We start from the raw sequence: 25,708 nt of genomic DNA on the forward strand, positions 1-25,708 counted from the left end.
AAAAAAAAAATAATAAAACGTTGTGGTGTCGCGCAGCGGTGGAGCGCGCGCTGACGCACCCGTGCGTGTCGCGCGCGGCGCGGTGGCGCGACGCGCTGTGGCACCTGGCGAGCGCGCGCTCCGTGTACACGCTGCGCGCGCTGCCGCCGCTCGAGCGCCACGACGACTGCGAGCGCGACTTCGCCGAGCGCCTGCGCCGCGCCATCGCCGACGCGCTGCAGGTGCCCGCCGCACACCCGCACGCCGCACACCCGCACACCCGCACACCCGCACACCCGCCCGCTGCACACACGCACACCCGCACACCCGACACGCGCACACCCGCACGCTGCACACTCACTACACTTACACTATATCTTACAGCTCCACAAATACCAATGAGCGTACACAACATTTTATGTCACCAATCTATTTTATGTTGTCGCCCAGAAGCACTTCGCTAGTCCTCAAAAAATTGAGGATTGAGGGCTCAAGTAACCTGAACCAGCGGGTACATTACCAAAGATTTCATGAATATGACCCACCGTTCTACACTAGAGTGTGTTATAATATATAACTATATGCCACTTGACACCATATTATGATATGTGAATCACAATATTAAATAATGTTAAATAACGCTATGATACGAATGAAAATTGCGTTAATGACTTTTTTCCATTTTACACAGTACTATATTTTTGAACAATAATTTTCCTTTTTTAAATATTTGTTCCCCCCCACTCTAGGTAGAAGCAACAGATCTAACATGGGACGACATCCGGTGCGCCCGGCCCGCCGCCCCGCGCCCCATGCCCCCGGGGGGCAACTCCGAGCGGGCCCGGCTGGCGAGACAGGTGAAAGAAGTGCTGCCCAATGTGCCGCTGCACGACATCATGAAGGATCTTGGTGAGTGGAGGAGATGTGATATGAATAAATACTGTCATTATTTAAACTATAATTTTTAATAATTAACAACGCTAAAAGTAAGTATAAATAAAAAAACAAAAAAAAAAAATGCAAAAATACGCTTTAACGAACTTTCAATTAAACTATCTCCACGTTCATACAAGGCAAATAAACAAATAAATTAATTAAAATTAAAAAAAGGAAATTTATAATAATAAATTTTCTTGGCGATCCTAATCTGGATGATAAAACTAAATAAAAGCTTAGCTCACGATCTTATTGTCATTGTCATTGTCACCGGTCCCTATAATAAAATATATATAATAAAAGTATTAGTGCAAAGAACAAATGGTTCAATCAAATGAGTTTGTGTAAACGGGTCTAAGTCGAGTCTAAAGGTTTCAGTTACCTTCAAGTGTATATATTTCAGAAAAAGCCTCTAATTAGCATGAATGACAAAAGCTTACATAATTAACTTGAATAACGCGTTTTAGACGACGCAGGGCGACATCTGTTGATGATTTGAATCAATTAAATGACACACTAACAGCAAGTGAAGTTTTATTAATAACACGTCATCGTGATATTGTTAATATGGTTATTAACTTAACATCTTCATTAATTTTTAAGAATTAATTGTTACTAACAAAATGAGTCTGAGTTACTTGAAATTAAATAAAAATAAATAAAATTAAACTAACTTGGCTCCGTTGCAACAACAAACAAAATTGTCACACGTCATTGGTATTTCCATTGTATCAGTCTTGATTCGACATAATCCTTAATGATAATTGTCAATGATAGTCTATATTTATTAAAAAGAGGTTAAGTTTGTGAGATTGTAGGGAGTAGTCTCCGTACCTTCTTAACTGATTTTGAATGTTCTTTTAGCAGTTTAAACACTACTACCTCACCCAAGACCCTAGAGTTTCAAAGACAATTTTTTCCCGGGTCAACCGAGACGAGTGCTAGTAGTAAATATTTTGACTAATTCAATATATAATAGCTAATGTTGGTGATGATGGTGATATTTCATCTTCCAGCGAAGACACGAAGCGTCGATGTCACGATAACAAACTTCCTCGAAGGCATCACGCCGTACACGCCCGAGCCCCCACCGGGAACCGAACCGCAGCCCTCGACGTCGCAAGCGCCACCCAAATACGTGACTCCCGCACCTACAGGCGTCTTTCCCAAAACGGCTAAAGAGAGACAGATGAGTTTCCAAGAGAGGAAAGCTCAGATGATTGCGGAAGCGAGGCAGCGATACATTGAGAAACATGGACTCCATGTCGCGTTGAATTGTTAAATTCTGTGCAAATATAACTGTTTTTTGAATTGGTGTTGTGTCATTTTGTATGGGCGATAAAACGCGGCGTTTTTTTTTTTGTTTGTAATTGAAACTAAAAAAGATTAAAAACGCCAGTAAGTCCGCAACTCGAACGTCGCGTTTGTTGCATTATTCGTAATTCGAGCCCCGTCTAAAAGAAGTTTATTAAACATTTTTCACAAATTCTTTTTTATTTTCGCTTTACATTATGTAAGGGAATTGTTCGATGTTAATCTGGATAAAAACTAATCGTTGATGATTTTGTTGATTTGTCAAAAAAATGGGTATCGAATGTAGTTATGACAATTTTTTAATTTTAAAGTGACAAAATTCTTATTTGCTGTTAATGCGCCTGGACTTAAATAAGTCTTGACTTATATTTTTTGTTTAGGCTATAAAAAAGGTTTATTTGAGTTTCGCATTTTAGTTCAAAGTAACTGTAACATAAATCTTATTTTTCTAATAATATTGAAAGGATGCCACATTGTGAAAAAGTTGTACAGGCATTCAATTCAAAAACTTAAGTAAACATAATTTTTTCTGAGTTAATTATTTTGGGAGATTTTAGTAGAGAAGACTTGGCAACACTCATGTAAAATACGTATGGAAGGAAGAAGCACGCATATTTTAATTAATGCAATAAAAATATAAATATACGTCTTGGACACATAGATTAAATTATAAATTTATATTTTACTATAGCGTGTATAGTAATACAATATTTAAGAGTATGTCACACGAGAAATTGCGTTGATCTCTAATTCGGTTTTTACTGTAGTTAGTCGAGATAATTTCTCCTTATAGATGTAGTTTTTTTTTATTAATTTTCCACATTTCGCCAACTAATCGCCATAGAAATAAGTTGTCCTATGTAATAATGCTTACTTCTTATTCTGTTTGAATTTATAACAGTTTTTAGGAACTGGGGGGTTATCAGTACTAATTCCAATGTGGGAAAAAGATAGAGCTATATTTTCATCACTTTCCCTGGAAATCACAGGAATTACTACTGTTATTAGGTCACGGCAACCCCCAGTTATTATGCAATTAAACTGTTAAATGGAAGTCAACTAGACCAATAAATATTAATTATTATAGTGAAAATAACGCAGAACTAAATATATCATGTAAATAAAATATTGGCTATTTATTTTTAAATGTAAATAGAAAATACTGTTCGATATATACGTGATTTTAAAATATTAACATTATATTTTGAAAGATTTTGCATATTTGTAACTGCCAAGTTGCTTCCATTCAAGTTATTTGTTTATCTTTGTAATAATTTAGTCGTTATAAATAAAAAAAAAAATTTTTTTGTTCCCACTTGTGTCTTTATTTTGCCTCGCCTTGTCTACATTATCTACACATATCATTAATTGAATAGATTTGTTGTTTTGTATGTACTAATCATGTATAAAAATTTTGTAAAGGGGACCAAGTAAGTGGCCCTGCGCCACTCTAAAGGTTATAGGTATGTTATTATTGATATGCTTATAATTTAAACACATATAACCATTTTTATAACCATAAGTAGTCAGTAAGAATCTGTAATGGATATACATCTTTCAAGTTTCTGCATCAGAATTGCGTTAGAAACTGTATCAAGTAATTCAGGCAAGTTTAGAAATATTGTAACACCACCCTGTTAAGATAGCAAATGTTGCAGGTTGGATAAAATAAAAGAAAACATAATTCAAATGTATTAAATTATTTCAACAAAAGATTAAAACTACAATCCTAATCTATGTGGAGTCCGTTTCGGAGTGTTAAGTCCCGGTGTAGCTATCTCTTGCTTAACGGGCACGTCTTGGTCCTTCTTCCTCTTCTCCTCTGCCATCTTCTGTTCTGCTTCTTTCATCTCTTCTTCCATCCTCTGCAAGTGCACGGCTGCTTCTTTACGCTTATCACGATTTGTCCTGAAAAATAGTTTAGTTAAGAATGCTATATTTTTTTTAGTAGTACAGATATTAATACAGAGGTTTCAAGTTGCACCAGCTAAAGAATTCACTGTCATCTTTTTATAGTTAAAAAAAATCGTTCATTTGTCAATTTATATCTTTATTTTAAGTCTATTGTCTTTTTTCCTGTAAGGTGTGTGAAACAAGGTTTCAGAAATTTGGTGATGCAGGTGCTCTTCATTATCATCATTCATTGAATTGTTCTCATATACTAACTTGCCGGTCTCCTTAACGGAGAAGAACATGGGCCCCAGCTCGGCCAGCCAGCGGCCGTCGACGGCGGTGACGCAGTGCATGTACTCGCGGCTGGTCATCATCAGCTCGTGGTAGACCACGTAGTCGGGCGAGGAGCCCAGGCCGAACAGCGCGCTGGTGGGGTGCAGGTGGCACGGCATGCCCGTGCGGCAGTTCACGTACTCGCCGATGCCCTTCAGCCGCGCCGCCTGCTGGAAGTACGCTGGGGGGGGACGAAGGGGGTTTCTATTACAATCAGTTCGCTAGAATACATACTATACAATACATTAAGTTTAATGTAAAAATGTGGTGGGTAACGAGGTGGTGTGGTGTGGTGGAACTCACCGGAGCAGATGCACTTGCGCACGGTGTCCCAGTCGGTGCCGCACGAGAGCAGCGGCAGCCGCTGCTGCTGCATGATGTCGCGCAGCTGCTGCCGCACTTCGCGCACCTTGCGCATCGCCTTCGCGTGCACAAAGTGCTCCGTGCACCACGAGCTCGAGTAGCTGATAATTGAAATCAAATTGATACTGACTACACTGAGTTATATACAATCTAGAAGACAATTAATTATGTATATATATCAGACAAATGGACAAAAACTACCGACATCTCTAAAACATTAGGAAAAATAAAATGATTTTTTTTTAAAAAAACGTTACCTCGTTTAAAATAGACCAAACAATTGTCTCCTATAAGCACAAAACACTACCCAAACTCACTTATTACTCTTCCACTGGTTGTACAGGTGCAGCAGTGTGAGATGATCAGACTCCGGCACCTGGAACTTCTCCTTAACGGCATCTGCTTCTTCCTCTCGACCCTGAGGCCGGTAGAACACCGACGGCACTGATAGCATCGACACTGCAAACGTAAAAAATATGAATGCAAGAGTTCAGATAGTCAGATTTCCTTCAGTGTTTCAGTCAGTTTGTTTGTACCATAGTACCATAGTAAACATAAGTTGCATTTTTTTTTGTATATTTCCTAAAATTTATCTTATAATCAGATACAAATACATGTCTCCAGTTTGGATGTTATATCTGCTAAAGTATCTTGAATTTAACTAGTGTAAGATAGGACGGATATCTAACTAATTCGAAAATCAGGGAAAATTACCAATCGAACCAAATGTCGTCCAAAATGACCCATTACATTGTGCAATTACAAATATTATAAAAATAAATAAAAAAAATAGAAAAGAACAAAGTCAAAATACACACAAACATAAAAAATACAACATAAATAACGCAGAAGAGCAGATAAGTTGAGGCTCAAGCAATCGCCGAAGGGATCTGATTACCGATGATGAGTACTTCAGCGCTGCAGGCCATCTGAGCGGCGACGATGAGCAAGTGGCACTGCGGCGGGTCCAGCGGGAACTCCGCCATCTGGCGGCCCAGCGCCGTCAGCGCGCCCGTGCCGTCCAGCGCGCCCAGGATCCACAGCTGGTACATGGAGTTCAGGATCGTGTCCTGCCGGGGATGCCGTTTGTTACTTTACGCCCTGATAACTGATTAGACTTATAAAAATTCACTAACAGGTTTTCAAGGCCTTGGGAATTTGCTGCACGTATATATCGACGAAGGGTTGGCCGGTCGCTATTTCAGAATACCGTATAGTTGAAGCGCGGTCAGACAGGAACAACAACACTTCTGATGGTGTTCAGCAGTATCTGGAGCGCGCATACCCCATGAGAACACTTTTGAGTGTATCCTGCAGTATTTAGAGGCGCTTACTGAGCGTGTCCTGCAGCACCTGGAGAGCGATCACCCTACGAAAACAGTTCTGAGTGTGTCCAGCAGGTCCTGAAACGTAGTTACTTAATGAGAACACTTCTGTATGTGTCCTGCAGCTCCTGGAACGTGATTGGGCTACGAAAACACTTGTGAGCAATTACCTGCGGCGGCGGGTCCATGAAGTGGAAGGCGAGCAGGTCCTCGACGCCGAGCGACTTGAGCAGCAGCACGGTGTTGGCGAGGTTGGTGCGCTGGATCTCGGGCACGGTGGCGGGCAGCAGCTCGTGCGTGAACTGGCGCTGCGTGTACAGGCAGAACGCCTTGCCCGGCCCCGTGCGGCCCGCGCGGCCCGCGCGCTGCCGCGCGTTGGCCTGGCTCACGGGGTAGATCTGCGGGGGGGGGGGCTCTCCGTCAGGTGCTTGCCTTCGTGTTTGTTGCGTTAGAATTGGCGACTGGGTGAACTGATTTTGATGTTTTTTTTTGACGGCCGTTCTCGATTGTTACTTTTGTGTTTGTTATATCAGAACTATCGACCGGGTGATCTGATTATGATGATGTTTTTTTATGGCCGTTCTCGATTGTTGATTTTGTGTTTTTTACATAAGAATTGTCGACTGGGTTCTGATGATATTTTTTTAACACTGGTGGTCTGTGTGGTCTCTTTGAAATTTGGTCTAATTCCGACTTATATTATTATTGCCTACACTAGCTTTTCGCCCACGGTTTCGTCCGCGTTGAAATCGGAGTAGTTTAATACATGTTATTATACATATAAACCTTCCTCTTGAATCAATCTATCCATTAAAAAAAAGACATAAAAATCCGTTACGTGTAATCTCAAAGAATTAACCATACATACATACAGACGTGGGAAACAAGTTTGCTATATACTATGCAGTGATGATTCACAAAAAATTTTAATCTGTCCAAAGGATTTTTGATTGTTATGCCCATAACAATATATGATGGACAAATTTTAGAGGTTATTTCGATTAATTCACCTGTAGGGCGTCCATACCGATCCTTGGGTTATAGACTTTCAATTTGCAGTATCCGCAGTCGATCACGTACATTATACCATCGACGGTTAGAGATGTTTCTGTGGAAGAAATACAAAATTACAAATATATTAAAGTGATAATCTTTCATCTAGATCTAATATATAAAATTCTCGTGTCACAGTTTTCGTTGCCAAATTCCTCCGAAACGGCTTGACCGATTTTGATGAAACTTTTTGTGCTTAACCGGTATCTATGAGAATCGGCCAACATCTATTTTTCATACCCCTAAATGATAAGAGTAAGGCAGAACAGCGGGTGGAGCTAGTATATTAAAAATGTTCTTAAACGATGCACTTATACCATTCCGACCAGAGTTAACACGAGCAGTCAATAATTTTCTGTTTCAACTTTACACGTATAAATTCTGTTATATTTGAAGGGGATTAGTTAGACATTGCGGCAGCGGTTCCGATAAGAAATCTTAAGAAAGCAAGCTTCCCAAATTCAAACAATTATCGTTTTATTTCAATCAAATTATCCAGAATCTTAAAATAGAGTTGCCATTTAATAAAAAAGAAGAAGAATCTTAACATATTTCACGCCTAAAACTTTCTCATGACACACACTCACACTGTCTATTGTTGAAACCTTTACGAAAATCCGTTCAGATGGTATTGAGGTTTTTTTACGAATAAATATTACGAGGCGTGAAACCCACCCAGGGTTTCATTACGTGAAAAAAGCAAGAAACAAAAGGTCCATTGAATTCTGGACAAAAATATAACCATCAAAGTTGAAGAGCGAGTTTGTTTGTTTGTCTCTCAGGAACTACTGGTTCTATTTGCAAAATTCTTTCAGTGTTAGATATCCCATTAATAGAGGAAGCCTATAGGCTATATATGTACCACGGGCGAAGCCGGGACCGCTAGTTTTAATGCAAACACTGAAGGTCCTAACCTAATGTTAGAAAGAGTTCGATTCCTTCGATAGAGTTCTAGAAACTATCTAATAACAACATATATTTATTCGGAAAAACAAGTTGATTGTCGCGTCGGCGAGGTCCAAAACAACCCGAATGGAGTCGTTGCGGCTCGTTAACCAAATTGGTCGCTTATTCACACCGACAATTCCCATTTGTATAGTGGAAAGTTACCGAATAGATTGTGATCATTGTACTTTGTACGGTTATTTGTTTTTTGGCTAGCTCAAGCCCGCGGTTTTGCTCGATTGGTACAAGGGTAGAATATAGCATGTGTGTTATTCAAGGCTTCAATTCTATTTTCTAGTAATATTTTCTAGCCTAAGAAATTGCTTCTAAAGTAACCTACTTGATATTGAATATCAAGATAGAATCGGTCGGGTCTGTTCAGAGATAAAACGGAACAAATAGATTTCTAGAATATGAATGACTAGCTGCGCCCCGCTGTTTTACCCGCGTAAGTCCGTATCGCGTAGGAATATTGGGATAAAAAGTTGTCTGTATGTTATTCCAGTTGTCCAGCTGTTACGTACCAAATACCATTGCAATCGGTTCAGTAGTTTTTGCGTGAAAGTGCAACAAACACACACACGCATCCTTACAAACTTTCGCATTTATAATATTAGTAGGAAGTTTAGTAGGAAGGATTCTTGTTTTAACACTAAATCTATATTTACTTGTACTTTTGTATTTAACAAAACAACGGAACTTACTTTTACGTAACAAACAGTCCAATAAATACATTCAATGTGAGGATATAACAATGACTACATCCCTACTAACACTATAAATGCGACAGTAACTCTGTCACTGTATGTCGCTACTTCACGCCTATACTACTGAACCGATTTGGATGAAATTTTGTACCAAGGAAAAGTTTTATCCCGGAAAAGCCACGAGAACGGGAACTATACGGGATTTCCGCTGACCGCTGAGGCGAAGCCTCGCGTGGGAAGCTATTATATTGTACCAATATTTTTTATATCTTACAATCTATGTACACCTTTCGGGTATGGACATAAAGTTCAAATATCACTAAATTTTCTAGATTTTAAAATTTAAGGCACATACCAGCAATATTAGTAGCCACAATACACTTCCTTTGCCCCGGCGGCGCTCGCTGGAAGATCTTCGCTTGCAAGTCCGCCGGCAGCTGGGAGTATATCGGCAACACTGTCAGCGGTGGCGCGGTATCTAGGTCGCCTAGTCTCTCCGTTAGCACCTGAAACATGTTTTGGTAACACTAAAAGTGTGCCCTGCTATTTAGTGTATTAATAATTTCTAGGTCTAGTAGTTTTCCCGAAAGCAGCTAAAGAATTTCCTATCTATCAATATAATCTACTCAGATGTATGACTATTTAGTGCTTCAATAATTCCTAGGTCTTTCAGTCTTTTCGGAAGAGCCTGAAACATGTTTTAAAAACACTATACCTGTATGATTTGGTATACATAATTACTGCTCTAATTTCAGTATTTATTTTTTCTATTACTGAATCGATTGTGATTGAATGGCCCTGTTAAATATTGGAATATAAATAGACGAGGTATAATTATGTAAACATAAGAAAGAAAGCAAGAAATATAAAAAGATCTGTTACCTCGCAGGTAACTTCAATGTCTTCTTGACCCGGCATGAAGATAAGGATGTCTCCTTCATCAGGTTGAAGGTGGATTTGGAGAGCCTTTAAACAAAATATACGTTATTATATAGCTCTTAAGATCTTCTTTTATATAGCGTCAGTTGTTAGTTATTATTTATTCATAATTCTCGGTCGTTTCTATTGTTAATGGTAAATATAAAGCTAAAAAAGATAGATCATATTTTTTTACGTTTGCAAAGAGTTGAATTCACTCCTCATTCACACTCCAGATTTCTTTGGCAAATAAGAAATTGATTTTATTATAATACACATTCACAATACTCCATATATATATATATATAACAGCAACTCTTGTTATTGAAATAAAAGCAAAAAGCTCTCATACATAATATGAATTAGTCTCGTAATAAAAAGAATAGATTATAGTTTATTTCAAGAAACAAGGTACACCACACGAAAGTAGTAAAAAGTATACATAAGAAGAATAATAAAGAAATCGGGAAAAATAATAATAAATGTTCTTACAACAAAAAGCTTTTGTAACAATTTACCAAGCGAATATATCCTATATAATTTTCATTCTGTAAAGAAATCCAGCGATAATAATGCATTCGACTCAAGTGTCTAAATTCAAAAACTAAGAAAATATCACAAATAACCGACACCCGAACAACAACTAAAGCCCCAGGCCTTCAAGAAAACAGTCAGATTTTGTCATTAAAAAACGGGCAAAGCATGTTGTAACACCACGCCAGTTACTAGTGTTTATGGGCGGTGGTTGCCACTTAAAACAACATTTTCGTTATAAAGAAATCCCTTTTTTTTGTAGTCACAGTGAGACACTTGACCTGGTGGTTCGCCTGCTGATAAGCGATCACTGCCCCCCCCAAATATTGGCAGGGGTAGTATCTCTTAGAATGCGCTGCCCACTTTTAAAGGGATAAGGTAAGTATTGACGACTAGAAACCAGGATTGAAATGGGAAGGCTGAGGAAAAGGAAACGGGCCTCCATAATGTGATTTCACAACGATCCCCACTAAAGGTCAAGATCGCCAGCAAGGTATTACACAATAAAATCACAGTTATTGTCTCCGTATGACCCCTCGCAGCGTGACGTCATAACGGAGTCAGGCCACGGAATGCGACCTTGATATACGTATGTATGTGAAATGCAATTTTACACAGTTTCTTTATTGGCCAACAATCACGGCCATTTCAGAGGTTTGACACGTTTTGGGTATAGCTAATTAAATATTGTTAGAATTGTTTTTTTGGCAAAATTGGTTTGTCCAATTTTCGTCAAAACCAATTTTATTTAATAAAAAAGGAGTATAACGGGGGTTGTGAATTATTGTTGAATCTATGAGTGACCACTATGTCCAGGAGCCCACAATTATGGAGATAGTCTATAGTACAAGAGGCGTAAGAAGAAATGGTAATGTTACGTAATCAAAATCTGCAAAGCGCTTTATTTTCACTATATTTTAAACTGTGTGATCTCTGAAAGCAGATCTACATTTTTTTTATTTTCTTCTGTACATACTTATCTCTTAAAAGATATTCTATAGAAAGTCCGTGGAAATGATTTTTGTCTGGTAATAAAACGATACCTTTTCCATCTACAGCCACGTGTATTCGCATTCATATAGAAAAGATAATAGCTCAATCCCATTTATACATTTAACACGGCAATCACAACGACCGCTATCGAGCTATAAGCTGATTGGTTGCGCCCACACGAGTTTATTAAACTTCTAATGTTCTCCGTGCTTACATAAATTACACACACGTTTCTGTAATAGAGCGTTTTGTCTTTCTCAATTGGTGTCTATAGTAACTTCACATTGAACATTGTGATATCCTTCGCTTCAAGGTCGGCAAAACCTTGATATACTAAAGACAACTACTTCTATTTCCATCAAACATACCTACGGATGATCTGAACATACGAGACTATTGAATAAAAAAACTGCAATAGTAATTTTTTTTTTTATTATCTTAACCCACAAACACAAACACACACACACACACCCACCTACACACACACACACACAAACACACACACACACACCCACACACACATGCATGCACTTTTTCTATTTTAATATACTTAATTGAAAAAAATGAAAAAACTGTAAGAAACTATAATTTACAAAAATGTGAGGGATTCTAAAGCCTGTAACACAGTTTTTACTAACACAGGCTTTCGTTTCTACTAATATAATTGTATGTATTTAACAGTTTTAATAAAGACTTATTAAGATTAAAAAAAAAAAAAAACATGCTTATCTATATACGATGTCACTGATGGACTGACTGAACCTTGATTCACACATCCTACACACCTAACTACACCCTACACCCCTATTTTTTGCCAGTCGGTTGCTCATTGAATATATTAAAGTATACGTGATCCTTTAATGAGGTATACAGTTGGATTTAACTATATGGTCTCCGCTAATACACATGTATTAATTACCTAGTGGCGTGACAAGTTTACATAACCGTGTTCATTCATTCGTGGTTATATGATACAACTAGCAATCCGCCCAGGCTTCGTCCGTGGTACATATATAGACTACATAGCCATCCTCGATAAATGGGCTATCTAACACTGAAAGAATTTTTCAAACCGGACCAGTAGTTTCTGAGATTAGTGCGTTCAAACAAACAAACAAACTGTTCAGCTTTATAATATTAGTATAGATGTACTACATCCAATACAGAGTCAGCAAGTGTACAAGGCGGATTCAATTATCACACCGATCAATAGCCATTATCTAGATTCGAGCTGGTGTTTCAATAGAACCTAAAATAGTTTATACGACGAAGCGATTCAGCCTACGTGTCAATGGCCGACTTTTCCAAATGACAAATTAGTGGATATAACAGATATTTCTTAAGTTACTTCGAGAATATTTTACTTGTACGTAATTGCGCTTTCTGTAGTTAATTTATCTTTTGTTATTAGGCTTGAAGGTAGCTTAGCATAGTAATGAGGTTCCTGTAACTTTCTACAAATAACATCCCTGTTTGGAAATTGAAAAATTCTAGAAAAATTATAAAATTTATGGGAAAATAAAGGGGTAATTGTCTAAGGGTCCGATCCCAAGCTGAAAAAATATTGCGATTAGCATTACGTATACCAAGTGTATGTCTGTCTGCCTCTATTATATATATTTTTTATATTTTGAGATTTGATGACGCTGTAGGGAATATTTGAGAATAGTTTAAAAGAATTGAATGCTAAAAATTTCTAGATTTCCTTGACAATTGTCATTAAACAGTCGTAAAATATAACTTTATATAATAAATAATAAAAAAACCAGAACAAACCGCTGTAAATCGGTCACGTTTGCAGTTCATTGACATCGCATGAAATCGCAATGAAAATGCATACTGTGTAATACGCTAATATAATGTCTATTCCGCTCGCAATAGGTCGGATAATCGCAAGCAAGAACCATAATTGCGTCTATTTATAGATGAAACTATTAAGAATGGATGCTATCAAGTAGTGTTCAAGCTAGATTATGGTTTAGAGGAATACAGGGTTAAATCAGATTTTATTATGTTACCAATCACTTATCAGACATTTGGTGCGATGATTTCGAATAGCATGCTACCCCTTACCCCTAATAATATTATAAATGCGAAAGTATGTCTATCTGTCTCTCCTTCACGACTAAACCACTGAAACGACTAAGACAGAAGATAGTGTTTATCCCGATAAATATGTGTAACCAGAGCTTGTCTATCTTTCCCTTAATTATGCGGGCAAAGCCGCGGGCGAAAAACTGGTATTAAACATGAAGAGATGATGATTTCTTGATAAATATTATCCCATAGGATAGATAGAAATAAATCTGAAATAAAACATACGCTGTGAATTGAGAACCTCCGTCATTTTGTGAAACGTCAATAATTAATTGAGTAACATAATTTACATTGGTTGTGTGACATAACGCATTTTTAGACGTATAGTAATTATCTTTAGTTTATTTATATAGGATTAGAGATAGATAAGATTGGATTTTTAGTGTTTTATTAACATTCATAGATCTTTGTGTTTCTTTGACATAGGATAAGGATTGTAGACTGATGTATTCCAGCACGAAATAATTTTTAATTCATTATGATCTTCCTGTATTAATAACGCGTCGTAATAATTTTAATGCAATGCGATCTCTCCGGAAGTTTTATAGTTTTTAAGACGTTTAATGCTATTATCGTTATTTGTTAATATATATCAAAATATAGGTAGTCAATATTCTACTAAAGAAAGCATTGATAGGAACAAGGTATGGAAACACTCAACGCACGAAACATAATATTATATACATGATACAATTTCACGCCGGACTTCTGTGGCTGGATGTGTGGTACCTTCCCCGGAGCGAGCTGGCCCATTTCTGGCCGGAGCGTGTTCATACCACTATGTAAACTTTTACAAGTCTTTATGAACAGTAATATTTTTTAAACTACCACCGATTAAGAAAGTCGCTATTACCGAAAAGAATCGAGCGAGAAACTCGAAAATTACTTATTTAAATTATATGTTCATATAATACATTATAGTGTGTAACAAGTAAGCAGAATTAAAAGAAATTTATATTTTTATATCGTTATATAAATCGCTACAAAAACCATAAAATATATATCACCTGTTTAACAGCGCCATCAACATAATCCTCGCACACATTCTTCGCAAAGAAAGTTTCCACGGGGAATGTGCGTCCGGGAATTTCGAACGTCGGCACATTCCCGAAGAATGTCGCGAACTTAGTGGAGTCCATTGTTGCTGACGTCACGATGAGTTTTAGGTCCGATCGGCGCGCCACTACCTGCAATGGGATTTTATTTTATAATATCGGATATAAATTGTGTTTTGATATTCTGTTGATTTAATAGTTGTCAGTTAAGATACAGATGTCGCTTTTCTTTGTCAATCACTTAGAAACTTGGCGCATTCGTACGGATTGTGTCTTGGTGTTCGTACGTTGACTATTCAACGTTCGGACCAACTACCCTCACTTTGCTAATAGTCTTTGTGACTGGCTGCGATTTGTTATCAACTGACATGAGATATATCAATTTTGTTGTGTAGAACCGCAGTAAATTCTTATTTCCCTTTTGAATTCTAAATATATAACTAGTCATTTTAAGAAGACTAAAAAATATAAATGAGGCGGTTCCAATTACGTGTCTCGTGATCTCTCTGATATGGTGATTTGAATAAATACTTAAAGCTCTAAGGACCTACCCTTTCAACGTCAGTAAAGCCATCTATATTACGTAGGCAAAATAGATGTTTTGTATGCATAATGAACTTAAATTATGCACAGTTTTATAGCAGAAGCATAAAAATACAAATGATACATCCAAAACTGTCAGGAAGGAGTCACATTCCTTAAAGCCACGTGTAACACGACCAATTAATTATACATTCCGTTGTGTTATAATTGAGTAATTACTTCGATTTTATAGTTCATTGGCATCGTATTTTCTTTACAGATAACAGTTTGTTAATTTTTGTTTTATTTGGCGAGTTTTAATTCAAGACTCATATCAAATTACGGGTTGCATGTTTCAACCTCTTTTTAATTGCTTTACTAATCAAAGATCGGCAATAATAGAATAAGGTATATATGTATATAAAAATGAATCCCTATTTCCCTTGATCATACCATCACGCCTGATCGGCTGGACCGATTTCAAATTCAAAAATTATTTTACCAATAGAAAGCTGCAATTACACTGAGTGAAAAAGGCTATATATATATATTCAAAAATTATTTTACTATCCCGATTAGGGTCCCCCTATCTATCCACATTAAGGTATACTCTGTATAAGAGCAAGAGACAATTTAGTTGATTCTATCATAAAAGTGTTTTTTTAGTTTTTAGAATTATGTCTATTAAATTTATAGCTAAACTCAAAAACAACTTAACAAATTTAAACTAAGAATTGCTGCAGATTCGTCAAATGTATGTTTTATTTCGATATATACAGTGGTTTACACCTGACAGCGTTAGCATGAAAACATCGTATCGTAATATCTAATGACCCTACTACCATGCACAATGAGGGAGAAACTATTCGTATCATCGGATATCCTGCAAAAAGCATAAGCAATCAGTTGAGCGCGCTTCGCCCACTAAAATGGAAATCAGGGAAGTGCATGGGATTGCAGTGCACGCAGCCTTCCGGCACTCCCTTTTGCAGTACAGCTGCGGCGTACAGTTCTTTATATTTATGCCTTGACGTGGGAAGGTTGTATAGTAAATAATTTTGTGAGTCATTCATTATACGTCTAGATTGACTGTGATCGGGCGCGATATAGTGTATAATTCTTCGTTAGTATATAAATATTACTTATTTACAGGACGAAAGTAAAAGTACCCGTGACGTCATTTGCAGGGCAGTGGCTCTATCATTGCGTACAAACCTATTTCGCAGTTTGGATAATTTATCCTACTAATGTATTATTATAAATGCGAAAGAATGAAAGAATATATGGATGTTTGTTAGGCAAAAAACCTCTTTTGGGATCTATATGAAATTTCACACACTATTTATGAGATAGCACAGGCATCACGCGAGTAAAGCCGCAGTTTCCCGTTAGTGTAATTATAAACATGAATAAATTGTCTAATGAGATTATAATAGGTATAATTATAAAATCCTTAAGCTATATAGCTTATTATAGAATTGTTTTGAAAGTATTAAGAAATCACTATAATTTTTTACTAACTTCTTAACGATGCAATTTTTATTCACGGAAATAGAATACACAAAAAGTAATTGCCCATGTTTATATAACTGGTTCTTTGTATTAGCGAGTCCTTGGGAAATAACAATAAAGTACTAGCATAATGGCACTTTTTTCCAATGAACAAAAAGCATTTGGGATTTCTGAGTTGTTACCTATTGCGGAAATCTAAGCGTAGTGCCATATAATAACGTTTATTTCATTTTTACATCTAATAAAATTTAAATTAAGTTTGCATAATTGTGAAACGCAATAGGAAAGTGATCTCAACTTTATTATTTATGTATATAGCACTGTTTTTATGGTTGTAAAAGCTTTTAACTCGCAGATATATATCGGATCTTCCCGCCTTTTTCGTCCGCCATTTATAGAACGTGACATGTGCATGTTTCGAGCTGTTATGTGCAGTGTTAACTTTCACACGCTTGATGAAAACCGCACAGTAATTGCTTTGGAAAAGCTAAGATGACTGGACATATAGATCGTCGTATGTGAGACGCTAATGCACTTTTAATAACTCATTTCATAAATATTAATGAAACGTTTAAAATTCTCGGCTTATTCAATGTAATCGACACTACATTAAATGGTGAACTTTTTAAGAGAAAAAATTTATACAAATGGGCATATCATAATTTTGAAAGTTTAGTTTTCCCATTTTTGAATTTTTATAAAAAGGTAAATCAAGTCTGCATCCGCATCACCACATAGTATATAACAAAGTCGCTTTCCGACGTCTGTGTGTATCTGTATGCTTAGATCTTTAAAATAACGCAACAGATTTTAATAGATTTTTTTAAATAGATAGAGTGATTCAAGAGGAAGGTTTGTATGTATAATGACATCCATTAAACTTCTCCGGATTAAACGCGTGCGAAGCCGAGGGCAAAAGCTAGTTCGCAATAAATGGATGATGTCAAGAACTCAAGATAAAACCCGAAAACACAGACGATGACGATAGTTTGCACTATTCAAAACTAATTAACCATTAACCATGTCATATTCTCTATATCACAATATAATGAGCAGCATACAATGGTACCACGCCGTAACACCGAACACGTCTACACAATGTCGCGATTGTCACAGCTCAATAATAGTCGAGAATATAGAAATGATGAAAAACGATATCGAAACATGCGCGCGGCAGCCCCTGAACAATGTCCTGAGCTGCTGCTGACAGCGTGCCATCGTCGGCAAGGGCGCTGGTGGGTCGCCTGACGGTAAGCGCTACCACCGCCCATGAATATTTAGAGAGGCGTAAGCAAACGATGTTATGCCTCTACAAATGGATTGCCGACTTTAAAATGGAAGCGGATTAAGAAAGGATTGACGAGAGCAAAAAAGGAAAGAACTGGGAAGGATAAAGAAGGCTCTCCCACTCCCCGAGCATAGAGCATGCTACTATTTCACGCCGGTCTTTTGCGGCAGTGTGGTACTTCCCCGGTGCGATCTGGCCCAATTCGTGACTGTTTGGATTAATGGACTGTGCCCACATTCGTCTGCAGTAGTCTGTACCATACCCATAAAACATTCAAGATCAAAACTAGCTCATATATATCTTGCAATACAATATCACACACACACACACAACTAGATCCGTTTATCTCGCGTACCACACATTCTATTGTAACCGTAATTCGAACCCAATCACACAGAAAATTGGGTCGCATTTTCTACGATACATCAATTTTATAGCAATTTAGCAATATCGTTAAGTCAGTTCAATGGAGAAGTTTTATATTGATTTTATGATAGATGCATTGTATTTATGGTTAGCTTTATGAAAAACTGGTTTTATATGTAATAAAAGTTTCAATTTGAATGGCTTGGAATTGAAAATACTAGTTTTATTATAAAAGAGATTCTTAGTTGAGCGAAGAAGTTTAGTCTAAGAGCAAACAGTCCATATCTTCATGCCTGTCCTGTTCCTAAAACCTTAAGAGCGAGCAATGCATTTCCAGAAACCTTACATCTGCAAATGTTCATGCTCACCATCAGGCAAATCACTATCGTGGTTGCCCGCTCTAACATAAGAAACATGTCAAATTCCATCCAAACCAGTTCATTCATTTTTCCTCCAAGTTGACCAAACACATTTCATTTATAAAATACCCAGACGGTCGTCATCATCATAAAGAAAGGGAGCATTTAATCGGGATTAAAAGTATCCTACCACCCATGTCAGACCATACCCTGTCTGTAAATCAATTTTCATCAAAATCTGTTCAGTAGTTTCCGTGTGATTGACGGACAAACATTCAAACAAACAAACTTTCACATTTATAATATAATTGTGATTTATTTCTAACCCACGGACATGTTCGGTTGAAAATCGGTCATATAGAGAGATGTTCACAACATATAATAATAGTCAATGATTAAGGTTAAATACGTTATAAATAACACTATACGACACAATAAAGTTAATATCAGTAGAGACAGGTGTATTATGCTGACCCAAATGTAAATTATAATCTAGCTTATGACATTAATATACTAAGCACTATAGAAAATAATATCAAAACTTGGGATATAACGAAATTTTTGTTGAACAAAGTTCATTAATTTTCTCAAGGGCTCTCTCTTCAAAAAAGTTTTAATTGGAAATATGAGTTTGAATGTAAATGATTTTTTTTTCTATTTTATTATAATCTGGTTAATACTGGCTGGCAGAATTTTTTTTATAAACTTTTAATTTTAGCTTTAGTTTCAAAACTATTTAACTGTTTTGCAAAATAATATATAGAACTAAAATTTAAATACTATTAGAATTTTATTAATATCGTGCATTGAAAGTCTGTGCAAAAGCAATGCACTAAAAACAATTCCAAATTATATAACGAACACAACTGTACGTCCTTGAATTACATAATAATCACAAATCCCAAAGAATATAAAACGAAAATATAAACAGTGACGTCACGGTGATAAAAGAATAGGTATATTCATTGGCTGACGAGCCCCCAGTCACGCGTGCAATAGAATTTCTGGCTCGCTCAGATTTAAATTTAGAACTGCGCCCAGTGTTTTTAAATAGAATGAATACAGGATTCAATATTTAAATTCTAATGGAAGTGGAATAATATGTTATAGACAACGTAACGTAACGGGTAGTGTTAAAGCCAACGTATTGAAATTAGATTTTTTTTTGTGTCTTACATCGGTTATTCGCTTTAATATTATTTTTGGAAAAATGAGAGAGTTGGAGATGGACTGCATATCGTATATGTTGAAGGGATCCCTTGATATGTATTGTAGTTATCCCACATTACAAAGCCTGATACGCTCCACACAATTACCACACAATAGCGTGACACAGTAGCACAATACAGTCACTGCGTGCGACTCCTTAGACGCAGTGACATCGTATATACATATCCATAAACGATTCTCCAAGCAAAACTTTTGCGTTGCAAACACCATCTCAAGTTGTAAGTAATAAGAATTGGTTGCGAAGTTTACATGACAACCCTTTGTACAAACATAACCCCTTAATTAGGATATACAACTCGTTTCCGTAACATCCTGCAGGGGCACAGGCTAACGACATTATTTAACGAAAGAACAACATATGATGGCAAACGAAAAACACTTGCAAATAGTCAGTGACCTCAATTTCCCGTTTATACAAAAGAAACGGCATATAATCGAAAACGTAAACACAGTTCAAACGGTGACGTCACGGCAATTAATTAGAAGCAGAATTGGCAGGCGAGCCTCCCGTGTCGTGTGCGATAAAAAATCGCTCAGACACCGATATAGAAAGTCCGCGGTGTTTATTGTAACGACGTTCAGTTATTTAATTCGCACGGTGATATATTTAATCTCATTAACCTTAAATAAAAGAGAATAAAAGTGAATAATTTGTTTAATCGCATTCATTTCAATAGCTCTGTGGTATTTGTTAGGTTTTTAAACGACTGTAAAAAAATGAGGAAGTGTCTAATTCGTAAAAGTCGTAATTGACACTGTATTTTTGGCTCCATTACCTCAGAACTTGCGATTGAGTGAACCGATTTCGATATCGAATCTTATTTTACTTGATAGCTGGTGACTCACAGGTGGTCGTAATTAAATTTGGTTTAGTTCTGATAGTTTAGGCAGTTCAGATTTATGTGAAAAGTAGTTTTTATAAATGTCCTAGGTCCGCAAAAAACTCCAACTTATAATTTATATTTCGTTTTACAATCTTTGGGTGCATTCTTATTACCTGAATTACTAATCTCTGCCTACGTTTGATAAAATATCCTCAACTACAATACAAGAATATTTAAATATTTCATTACAATGATATCAGCCAGGGTCCAGGCTAAGGATAGGAAGATGACGTCAATTGTTATGGAGATACACTGTGTACGTGACAGTTGCTCGGTCAACGTAAGATCATGAATTCGAATTATTTTCCTAGTGAATAAAGTATTTTTTATTATTGTCTTAACAAGATATATTAATAATGAGGTATTTATAACTTAGAACTATCCTACTAATATTATAAACGCGAAAGTTTGTAACTATGGATGTATGTTACTCTATCACGCAAAAACTATTGAACCGATTGCAATGAAATTTGGTACGTAGATTGGCTGGACAACTGGAATGACGTATGGGCAACTTTTTATCCCGATATTCCTACGGGATACGGACTTACGCGGGTGCAATATAAATTCCAATTTGATGGATTTGTAAAATATTCGCTTTATATACATGCCTTTTATGCACCCGCCAAAGGTTTAAGCTATTTTTTATGTTTTTAACATAGGTGCTATGCTGACGTAGGAGTTATCACTCGCAACACGCGCTACATAGGCGCCGGTGTCAGTTGCGAATCGTAAAGTGTTTTAAATTAATAATATACATAGCTAAAGGAATCAAAGATTGCATTGGTACATAATAAGTGCAATGTTCTATTTTTATAAAAAAAAAAACAGCGATTTAATATGCCAATGCTCATTTCAAACAGGTTATTTTAGAAGCGATGCATTAGCGCATTGAAAATCGATTAAGACGAATTTATGCTTTGATCAATATTATATAACAAGTCAACGAACTTTACCGTAACAAGAGGAAAATAGTGGATTACGAAACATTTAAACACAACTATTTATATTATATAGACGGCCGGCTTTTAAGTATTAATTCACATAGACATGTTTGTGGTATGAATATTATTTGTGTTGCATTCCGGTATACCCATAATACTCATCTGATGTATTGTTTCGCTGGCTCTTATATACGATTTCCCTTCGCATTATTTATAAATATAATTTAATAATCCATAAGGAGCCCAGCAGTCTACAAGGGCTATCGTCCACCAACAAATTTGTGCATATTTTTAAATATGTGACGCAATGTTTCTGAGCAAATTGCTTCTATATGGTTTCATGGACTTTTATGATTTTTCTTTATATACGGTATATGTATCTGTGAATAGGTATACATAGACTTTTCATACCTTTAAGTTATAAGGGTTACAGATAGGGTCAGCTGCTTAATTAACATTCATTTATAGATATATCGGTGTATCTTTGAAGTAATGGTTGAACTGAAGTTATATACCACACTCCTTGTAACATTAGATAAATAAATAAGTCGTGAATTATACGAAAAAGGAATGCGCCTGCGGCGGGCGTCAGTGATTCACAGATGGCGTCATCAGATCCATATGAGGATAGATGAATGGGTGCTTGAAGCCGTATTAATCACACTTTACACTTTGCTCTTACTCTGTCGATGTGAGTGCATGTGAAAATTTCTTATAATTGATCTTATTGGATTAAGAAACCACTTGGCTTTTTGATTGCCGAAGGTTCCAAATATCATTGCTCATTTTTTATTACTCTTGCGTATGTAAGCATAAAACTGTTAATTTCATATTTTTACGCACGCATGGTTTTTGTGTTAAATCGAACACAGAAAAACGAAGAGATTCTACAAAGCGATATACAGACTAGATAATAGATCATCGTCATTTTGCTCCCTTGAATAGATCTATTTTATTAGTCCTTCAAACGACCAAATTCGGCCAAATTCGGGCCGCTGAATCATAACATTCTTTATCAACAGCAATGAGGTATTCAATCCTAAACAACTAGCTAAAAAAGCCGGTAATCCAGAGCTATTTACATTACAAAATAAAGTCTCTCAGACGCCCACCAGACGCCTGGTTACCTCACAAAGGGCACCCATAACAATAAAACAAAGAAATCGGAGCGCGCCCGTTTCGCTCCGAAAACTACGCATAGGCATTTCTTAAACATCGCGTAGATGTCGTTAAGATCGATGTAAAAACGTGAATTTCCGTCGCTATATATAAACTTAATTATCTACTCTTTAACGTATTTTTAAATATATATCTTTTATGCCTCAATATTGGAAGTTAAAGAAAATTAATATGCCGAGGCAATAGGTTGATTCGTACCTGGTTTAGATTTGTTATTACAATGTTTTATAAACTATAATTTAATTTTTACAACACAAAGAAAACAAAAAACGTTACATTTACATTAGAAAGCCTATTTCCCTCCACGGCTTGTCCTATCAACCACTGAATAAGTTCCCAAAGTATAACCAATTTAGCCTCACACAAATGTCGTATTTTACGATGTTATATAAACACTAACAAATGCTGAAACGGCCGTTTGCGTCGCAACAATCAAAAAGGAAATCAGAAAGGGAAAAGGAAGTTATTTTTCCACATAAGCAAACGATAAACGGACACAAAGGAGAGGTCAGTGAACCCATAAATCTTGCCAATTTGGCGGCAGAACTTCCACATCTTTGTGTCTTGGCGACGAGCGGGTATCGAGTTGACTCATCAACAGAAGCCCCTTAATATTCACCCATTGTTTTCTCGTCTATATGTAAAATATTTTGCTTTGAATAAAATATATGGTGACGGCGGATGTTTATGATACGCGAACATGGTTAAAAGAGAATTCATTATTCCATATTAATATTAATGCAGGCAGGATTTACAAAAGTTCTCGAAAATCAAATATGGCAAGCCAAAAGCCACAATTTTCTGAATAAGTTCGTGCGATAAGCTGAGGACGTCATGCGGTTGCACTAACGACATTTCAAGCGAAACATATTATAATGAGAACATTTATGGATCCGCTAAACTTAAACACGATTTCAATGAATTTAACAAAATTCGCTTAGGAAAAGATGGCTATTTTAAAATCGAATTCGAAAACGATGGACCTTATCCCAAGGGGAAGAAGGAAAAAATCATGTGTTTTAAAGTTATTTATCTAAGTTTTATTTATCTAAAATTTCATTTATGCTTACGACAGGTATTTTCTAATACTTTTAACTATAATTCAAAAAAGTAAAACGCTTTGAATTGTCAGAACTAGACTCAGTTTAACACACGTAAGAAGCACTATCTTTCAAATCAAAAAAGAATCATCAAAATCGGGTCACCCCACACAAACATGAAAGTTCTGAGGAAAAAAACCCAAAAAAAAACAGTCGAATTAAGAACTCCCGTCTTTTTGAAGTTGGTTAACAAGGGCAACACCGAAACAAAATTGAATAAATACTTTCATAACAGCCAGATAAAATACTATCAATACACATGCTTCCCACACTTCCGACATGACCAAATTATCGGTTCACCAACAAAGGTCCCCGAGGGCTTTCACTCCACACGCTGATCATAAATTATCGTAAACGATCGCCTTTACGGGTCGCATGGATTGGTTTATACGATCAATGCGACGATTAATTGCTGCTTTATCTCTTACAGGGCAGCAATTACCATTAAAATGTTAATTTGTTTCATGTATTGGTTTGAGAAGTTTGTTATGCAATTTATTACGTAACAAATTTGGCAAATGACGAAGTTACGACTATTATAATTAATTGATTACTAGCTCGTCCCGGCTCCACCCGGATATCAAGATTCCTGATTTATTCCAAGGGAGCATTTGAATGGGATACTATCGCTTAAGTCAGCGTTTGTCAAAGCAAAGAAACATCCACATTTATAACATTAGTGTGATTATAACTAAAATACAAACGTATTATGTAATATGTAAGCTGTGATGTTATCAAATAATTTCCTGCAAGTATTTTGTACCAGCATACACTTCGTCAAACTAACCACAATCAGAGCGCTGCGAACCCACCAATTTCTGGGCTGATCGCCTTTCCTTTGAGCCCGCTTCCTTAGAGAAAGCAATTTATTTATATAACAATGAAATTGTCACCGAGAGAGCGGTCAGCGATAAATTGATAACGGAGAAATAAGTTTCCATGGCGATAATAATACGCGGTTAAATCTTCACCGCCTACTACCGCAATATTAAATTGAATTATGTTTCGCGGTAGTTGGAAAATCGGTAACATGGCCAGATTACTTGGCCTAGATCGTAGTTTCACAATTACGCTGTTTGCGAGAAATCTCCAGCAGTTCCAGTGACGCTAGTAATCGGGAAGAGTTTTTGAGAGATACTGCACAACATAATGCAGATAATGTTATATAAACAGCTTCAGAATATAAGTGTATTTAAACTTACATAAAAACGTAAACGTGATCGATCTATATAGTTAGTTTATTGAAGCTGGAGTTGGAAAATAATTTTATCTCGAATTTGCTGTATATATGTAAGTACTACTTACTTTTTTATTTACTACTTTCAACTTGATTAATTTCTAAACTAATAAATAGAAAATTATGAGCTAGATATTAGGAAAACGGAAACTAACAAGATTTTATTTAAAGCTTACAACCATTAGAATGATAGTCGTTTTTAATTAATGTTTATGTTGCAGATAGAGCCCATATATCCGCAGAACAGTCTTATAATGCTTAAAATTAATTGAACACCCAATAATATTTAATTCAGTTCTGTCTGGTTGAACCGTTTTGGATGAAATTTGTTAGCAAGGTAGCTTGAGACCTGTAAAGGTATTCCCAAGGGAACGGATAGGTTTTACACCGCGGGAACGGGAACTATACGAGATTCCGTTTGTCCACGCGAGCAGAGCCGCGGGCGGAAAGTATATAACTATAAATACTTCTTAATTGCTGTTCCAATTGCACTAACAGATTAAATAGAATGATATATTGAAGGAAATACAATATCCTTAATGGACGAAGTCATAGATATTGATATCTGCTCTATGGCATTTTTACCAACAGACGTATGTGAAGTTAATAATATTATTCACTCAATGAAAAAAAATAGTGCTC

The 25,708-nt window shown here is 36.4% G+C and overlaps 2 protein-coding genes across 2 annotated transcripts in view; one reads left to right on the forward strand and one right to left on the reverse strand.

Annotated features, from left to right (window-relative positions):
* The window catches only part of LOC119840670 (lipid droplet-regulating VLDL assembly factor AUP1-like), a 6,453-nt gene extending 3,960 nt beyond the window's left edge, over positions 1-2,493 (forward strand). Inside the window, exons 6-8 of the mRNA XM_038367368.1 lie at positions 37-221; positions 729-888; positions 1,932-2,493. Of these exons, the coding sequence (XP_038223296.1) occupies positions 37-221; positions 729-888; positions 1,932-2,197 (611 nt within the window). The 3' untranslated portion in view covers positions 2,198-2,493. The remainder of the gene's footprint in view (positions 1-36; positions 222-728; positions 889-1,931) is intronic.
* A 1,415-nt stretch (positions 2,494-3,908) lies between these two features.
* The window catches only part of LOC119840669 (pre-mRNA-splicing factor ATP-dependent RNA helicase PRP16), a 77,643-nt gene continuing 55,843 nt past the window's right edge, over positions 3,909-25,708 (reverse strand). Inside the window, exons 12-21 of the mRNA XM_038367366.1 lie at positions 14,398-14,577; positions 9,731-9,814; positions 9,204-9,354; positions 7,154-7,251; positions 6,314-6,541; positions 5,717-5,888; positions 5,136-5,277; positions 4,759-4,919; positions 4,396-4,636; positions 3,909-4,137 (exon numbers count right to left, since the gene is read on the reverse strand). Coding sequence (XP_038223294.1) covers positions 3,951-4,137; positions 4,396-4,636; positions 4,759-4,919; positions 5,136-5,277; positions 5,717-5,888; positions 6,314-6,541; positions 7,154-7,251; positions 9,204-9,354; positions 9,731-9,814; positions 14,398-14,577 — 1,644 coding nt within the window. The 3' untranslated portion in view covers positions 3,909-3,950. The remainder of the gene's footprint in view (positions 4,138-4,395; positions 4,637-4,758; positions 4,920-5,135; positions 5,278-5,716; positions 5,889-6,313; positions 6,542-7,153; positions 7,252-9,203; positions 9,355-9,730; positions 9,815-14,397; positions 14,578-25,708) is intronic.

The sequence above is a fragment of the Zerene cesonia genome, chromosome 7 (assembly GCF_012273895.1).
Source record: "Zerene cesonia ecotype Mississippi chromosome 7, Zerene_cesonia_1.1, whole genome shotgun sequence".
NCBI classification, from domain to species: Eukaryota; Metazoa; Arthropoda; class Insecta; order Lepidoptera; family Pieridae; genus Zerene; species Zerene cesonia.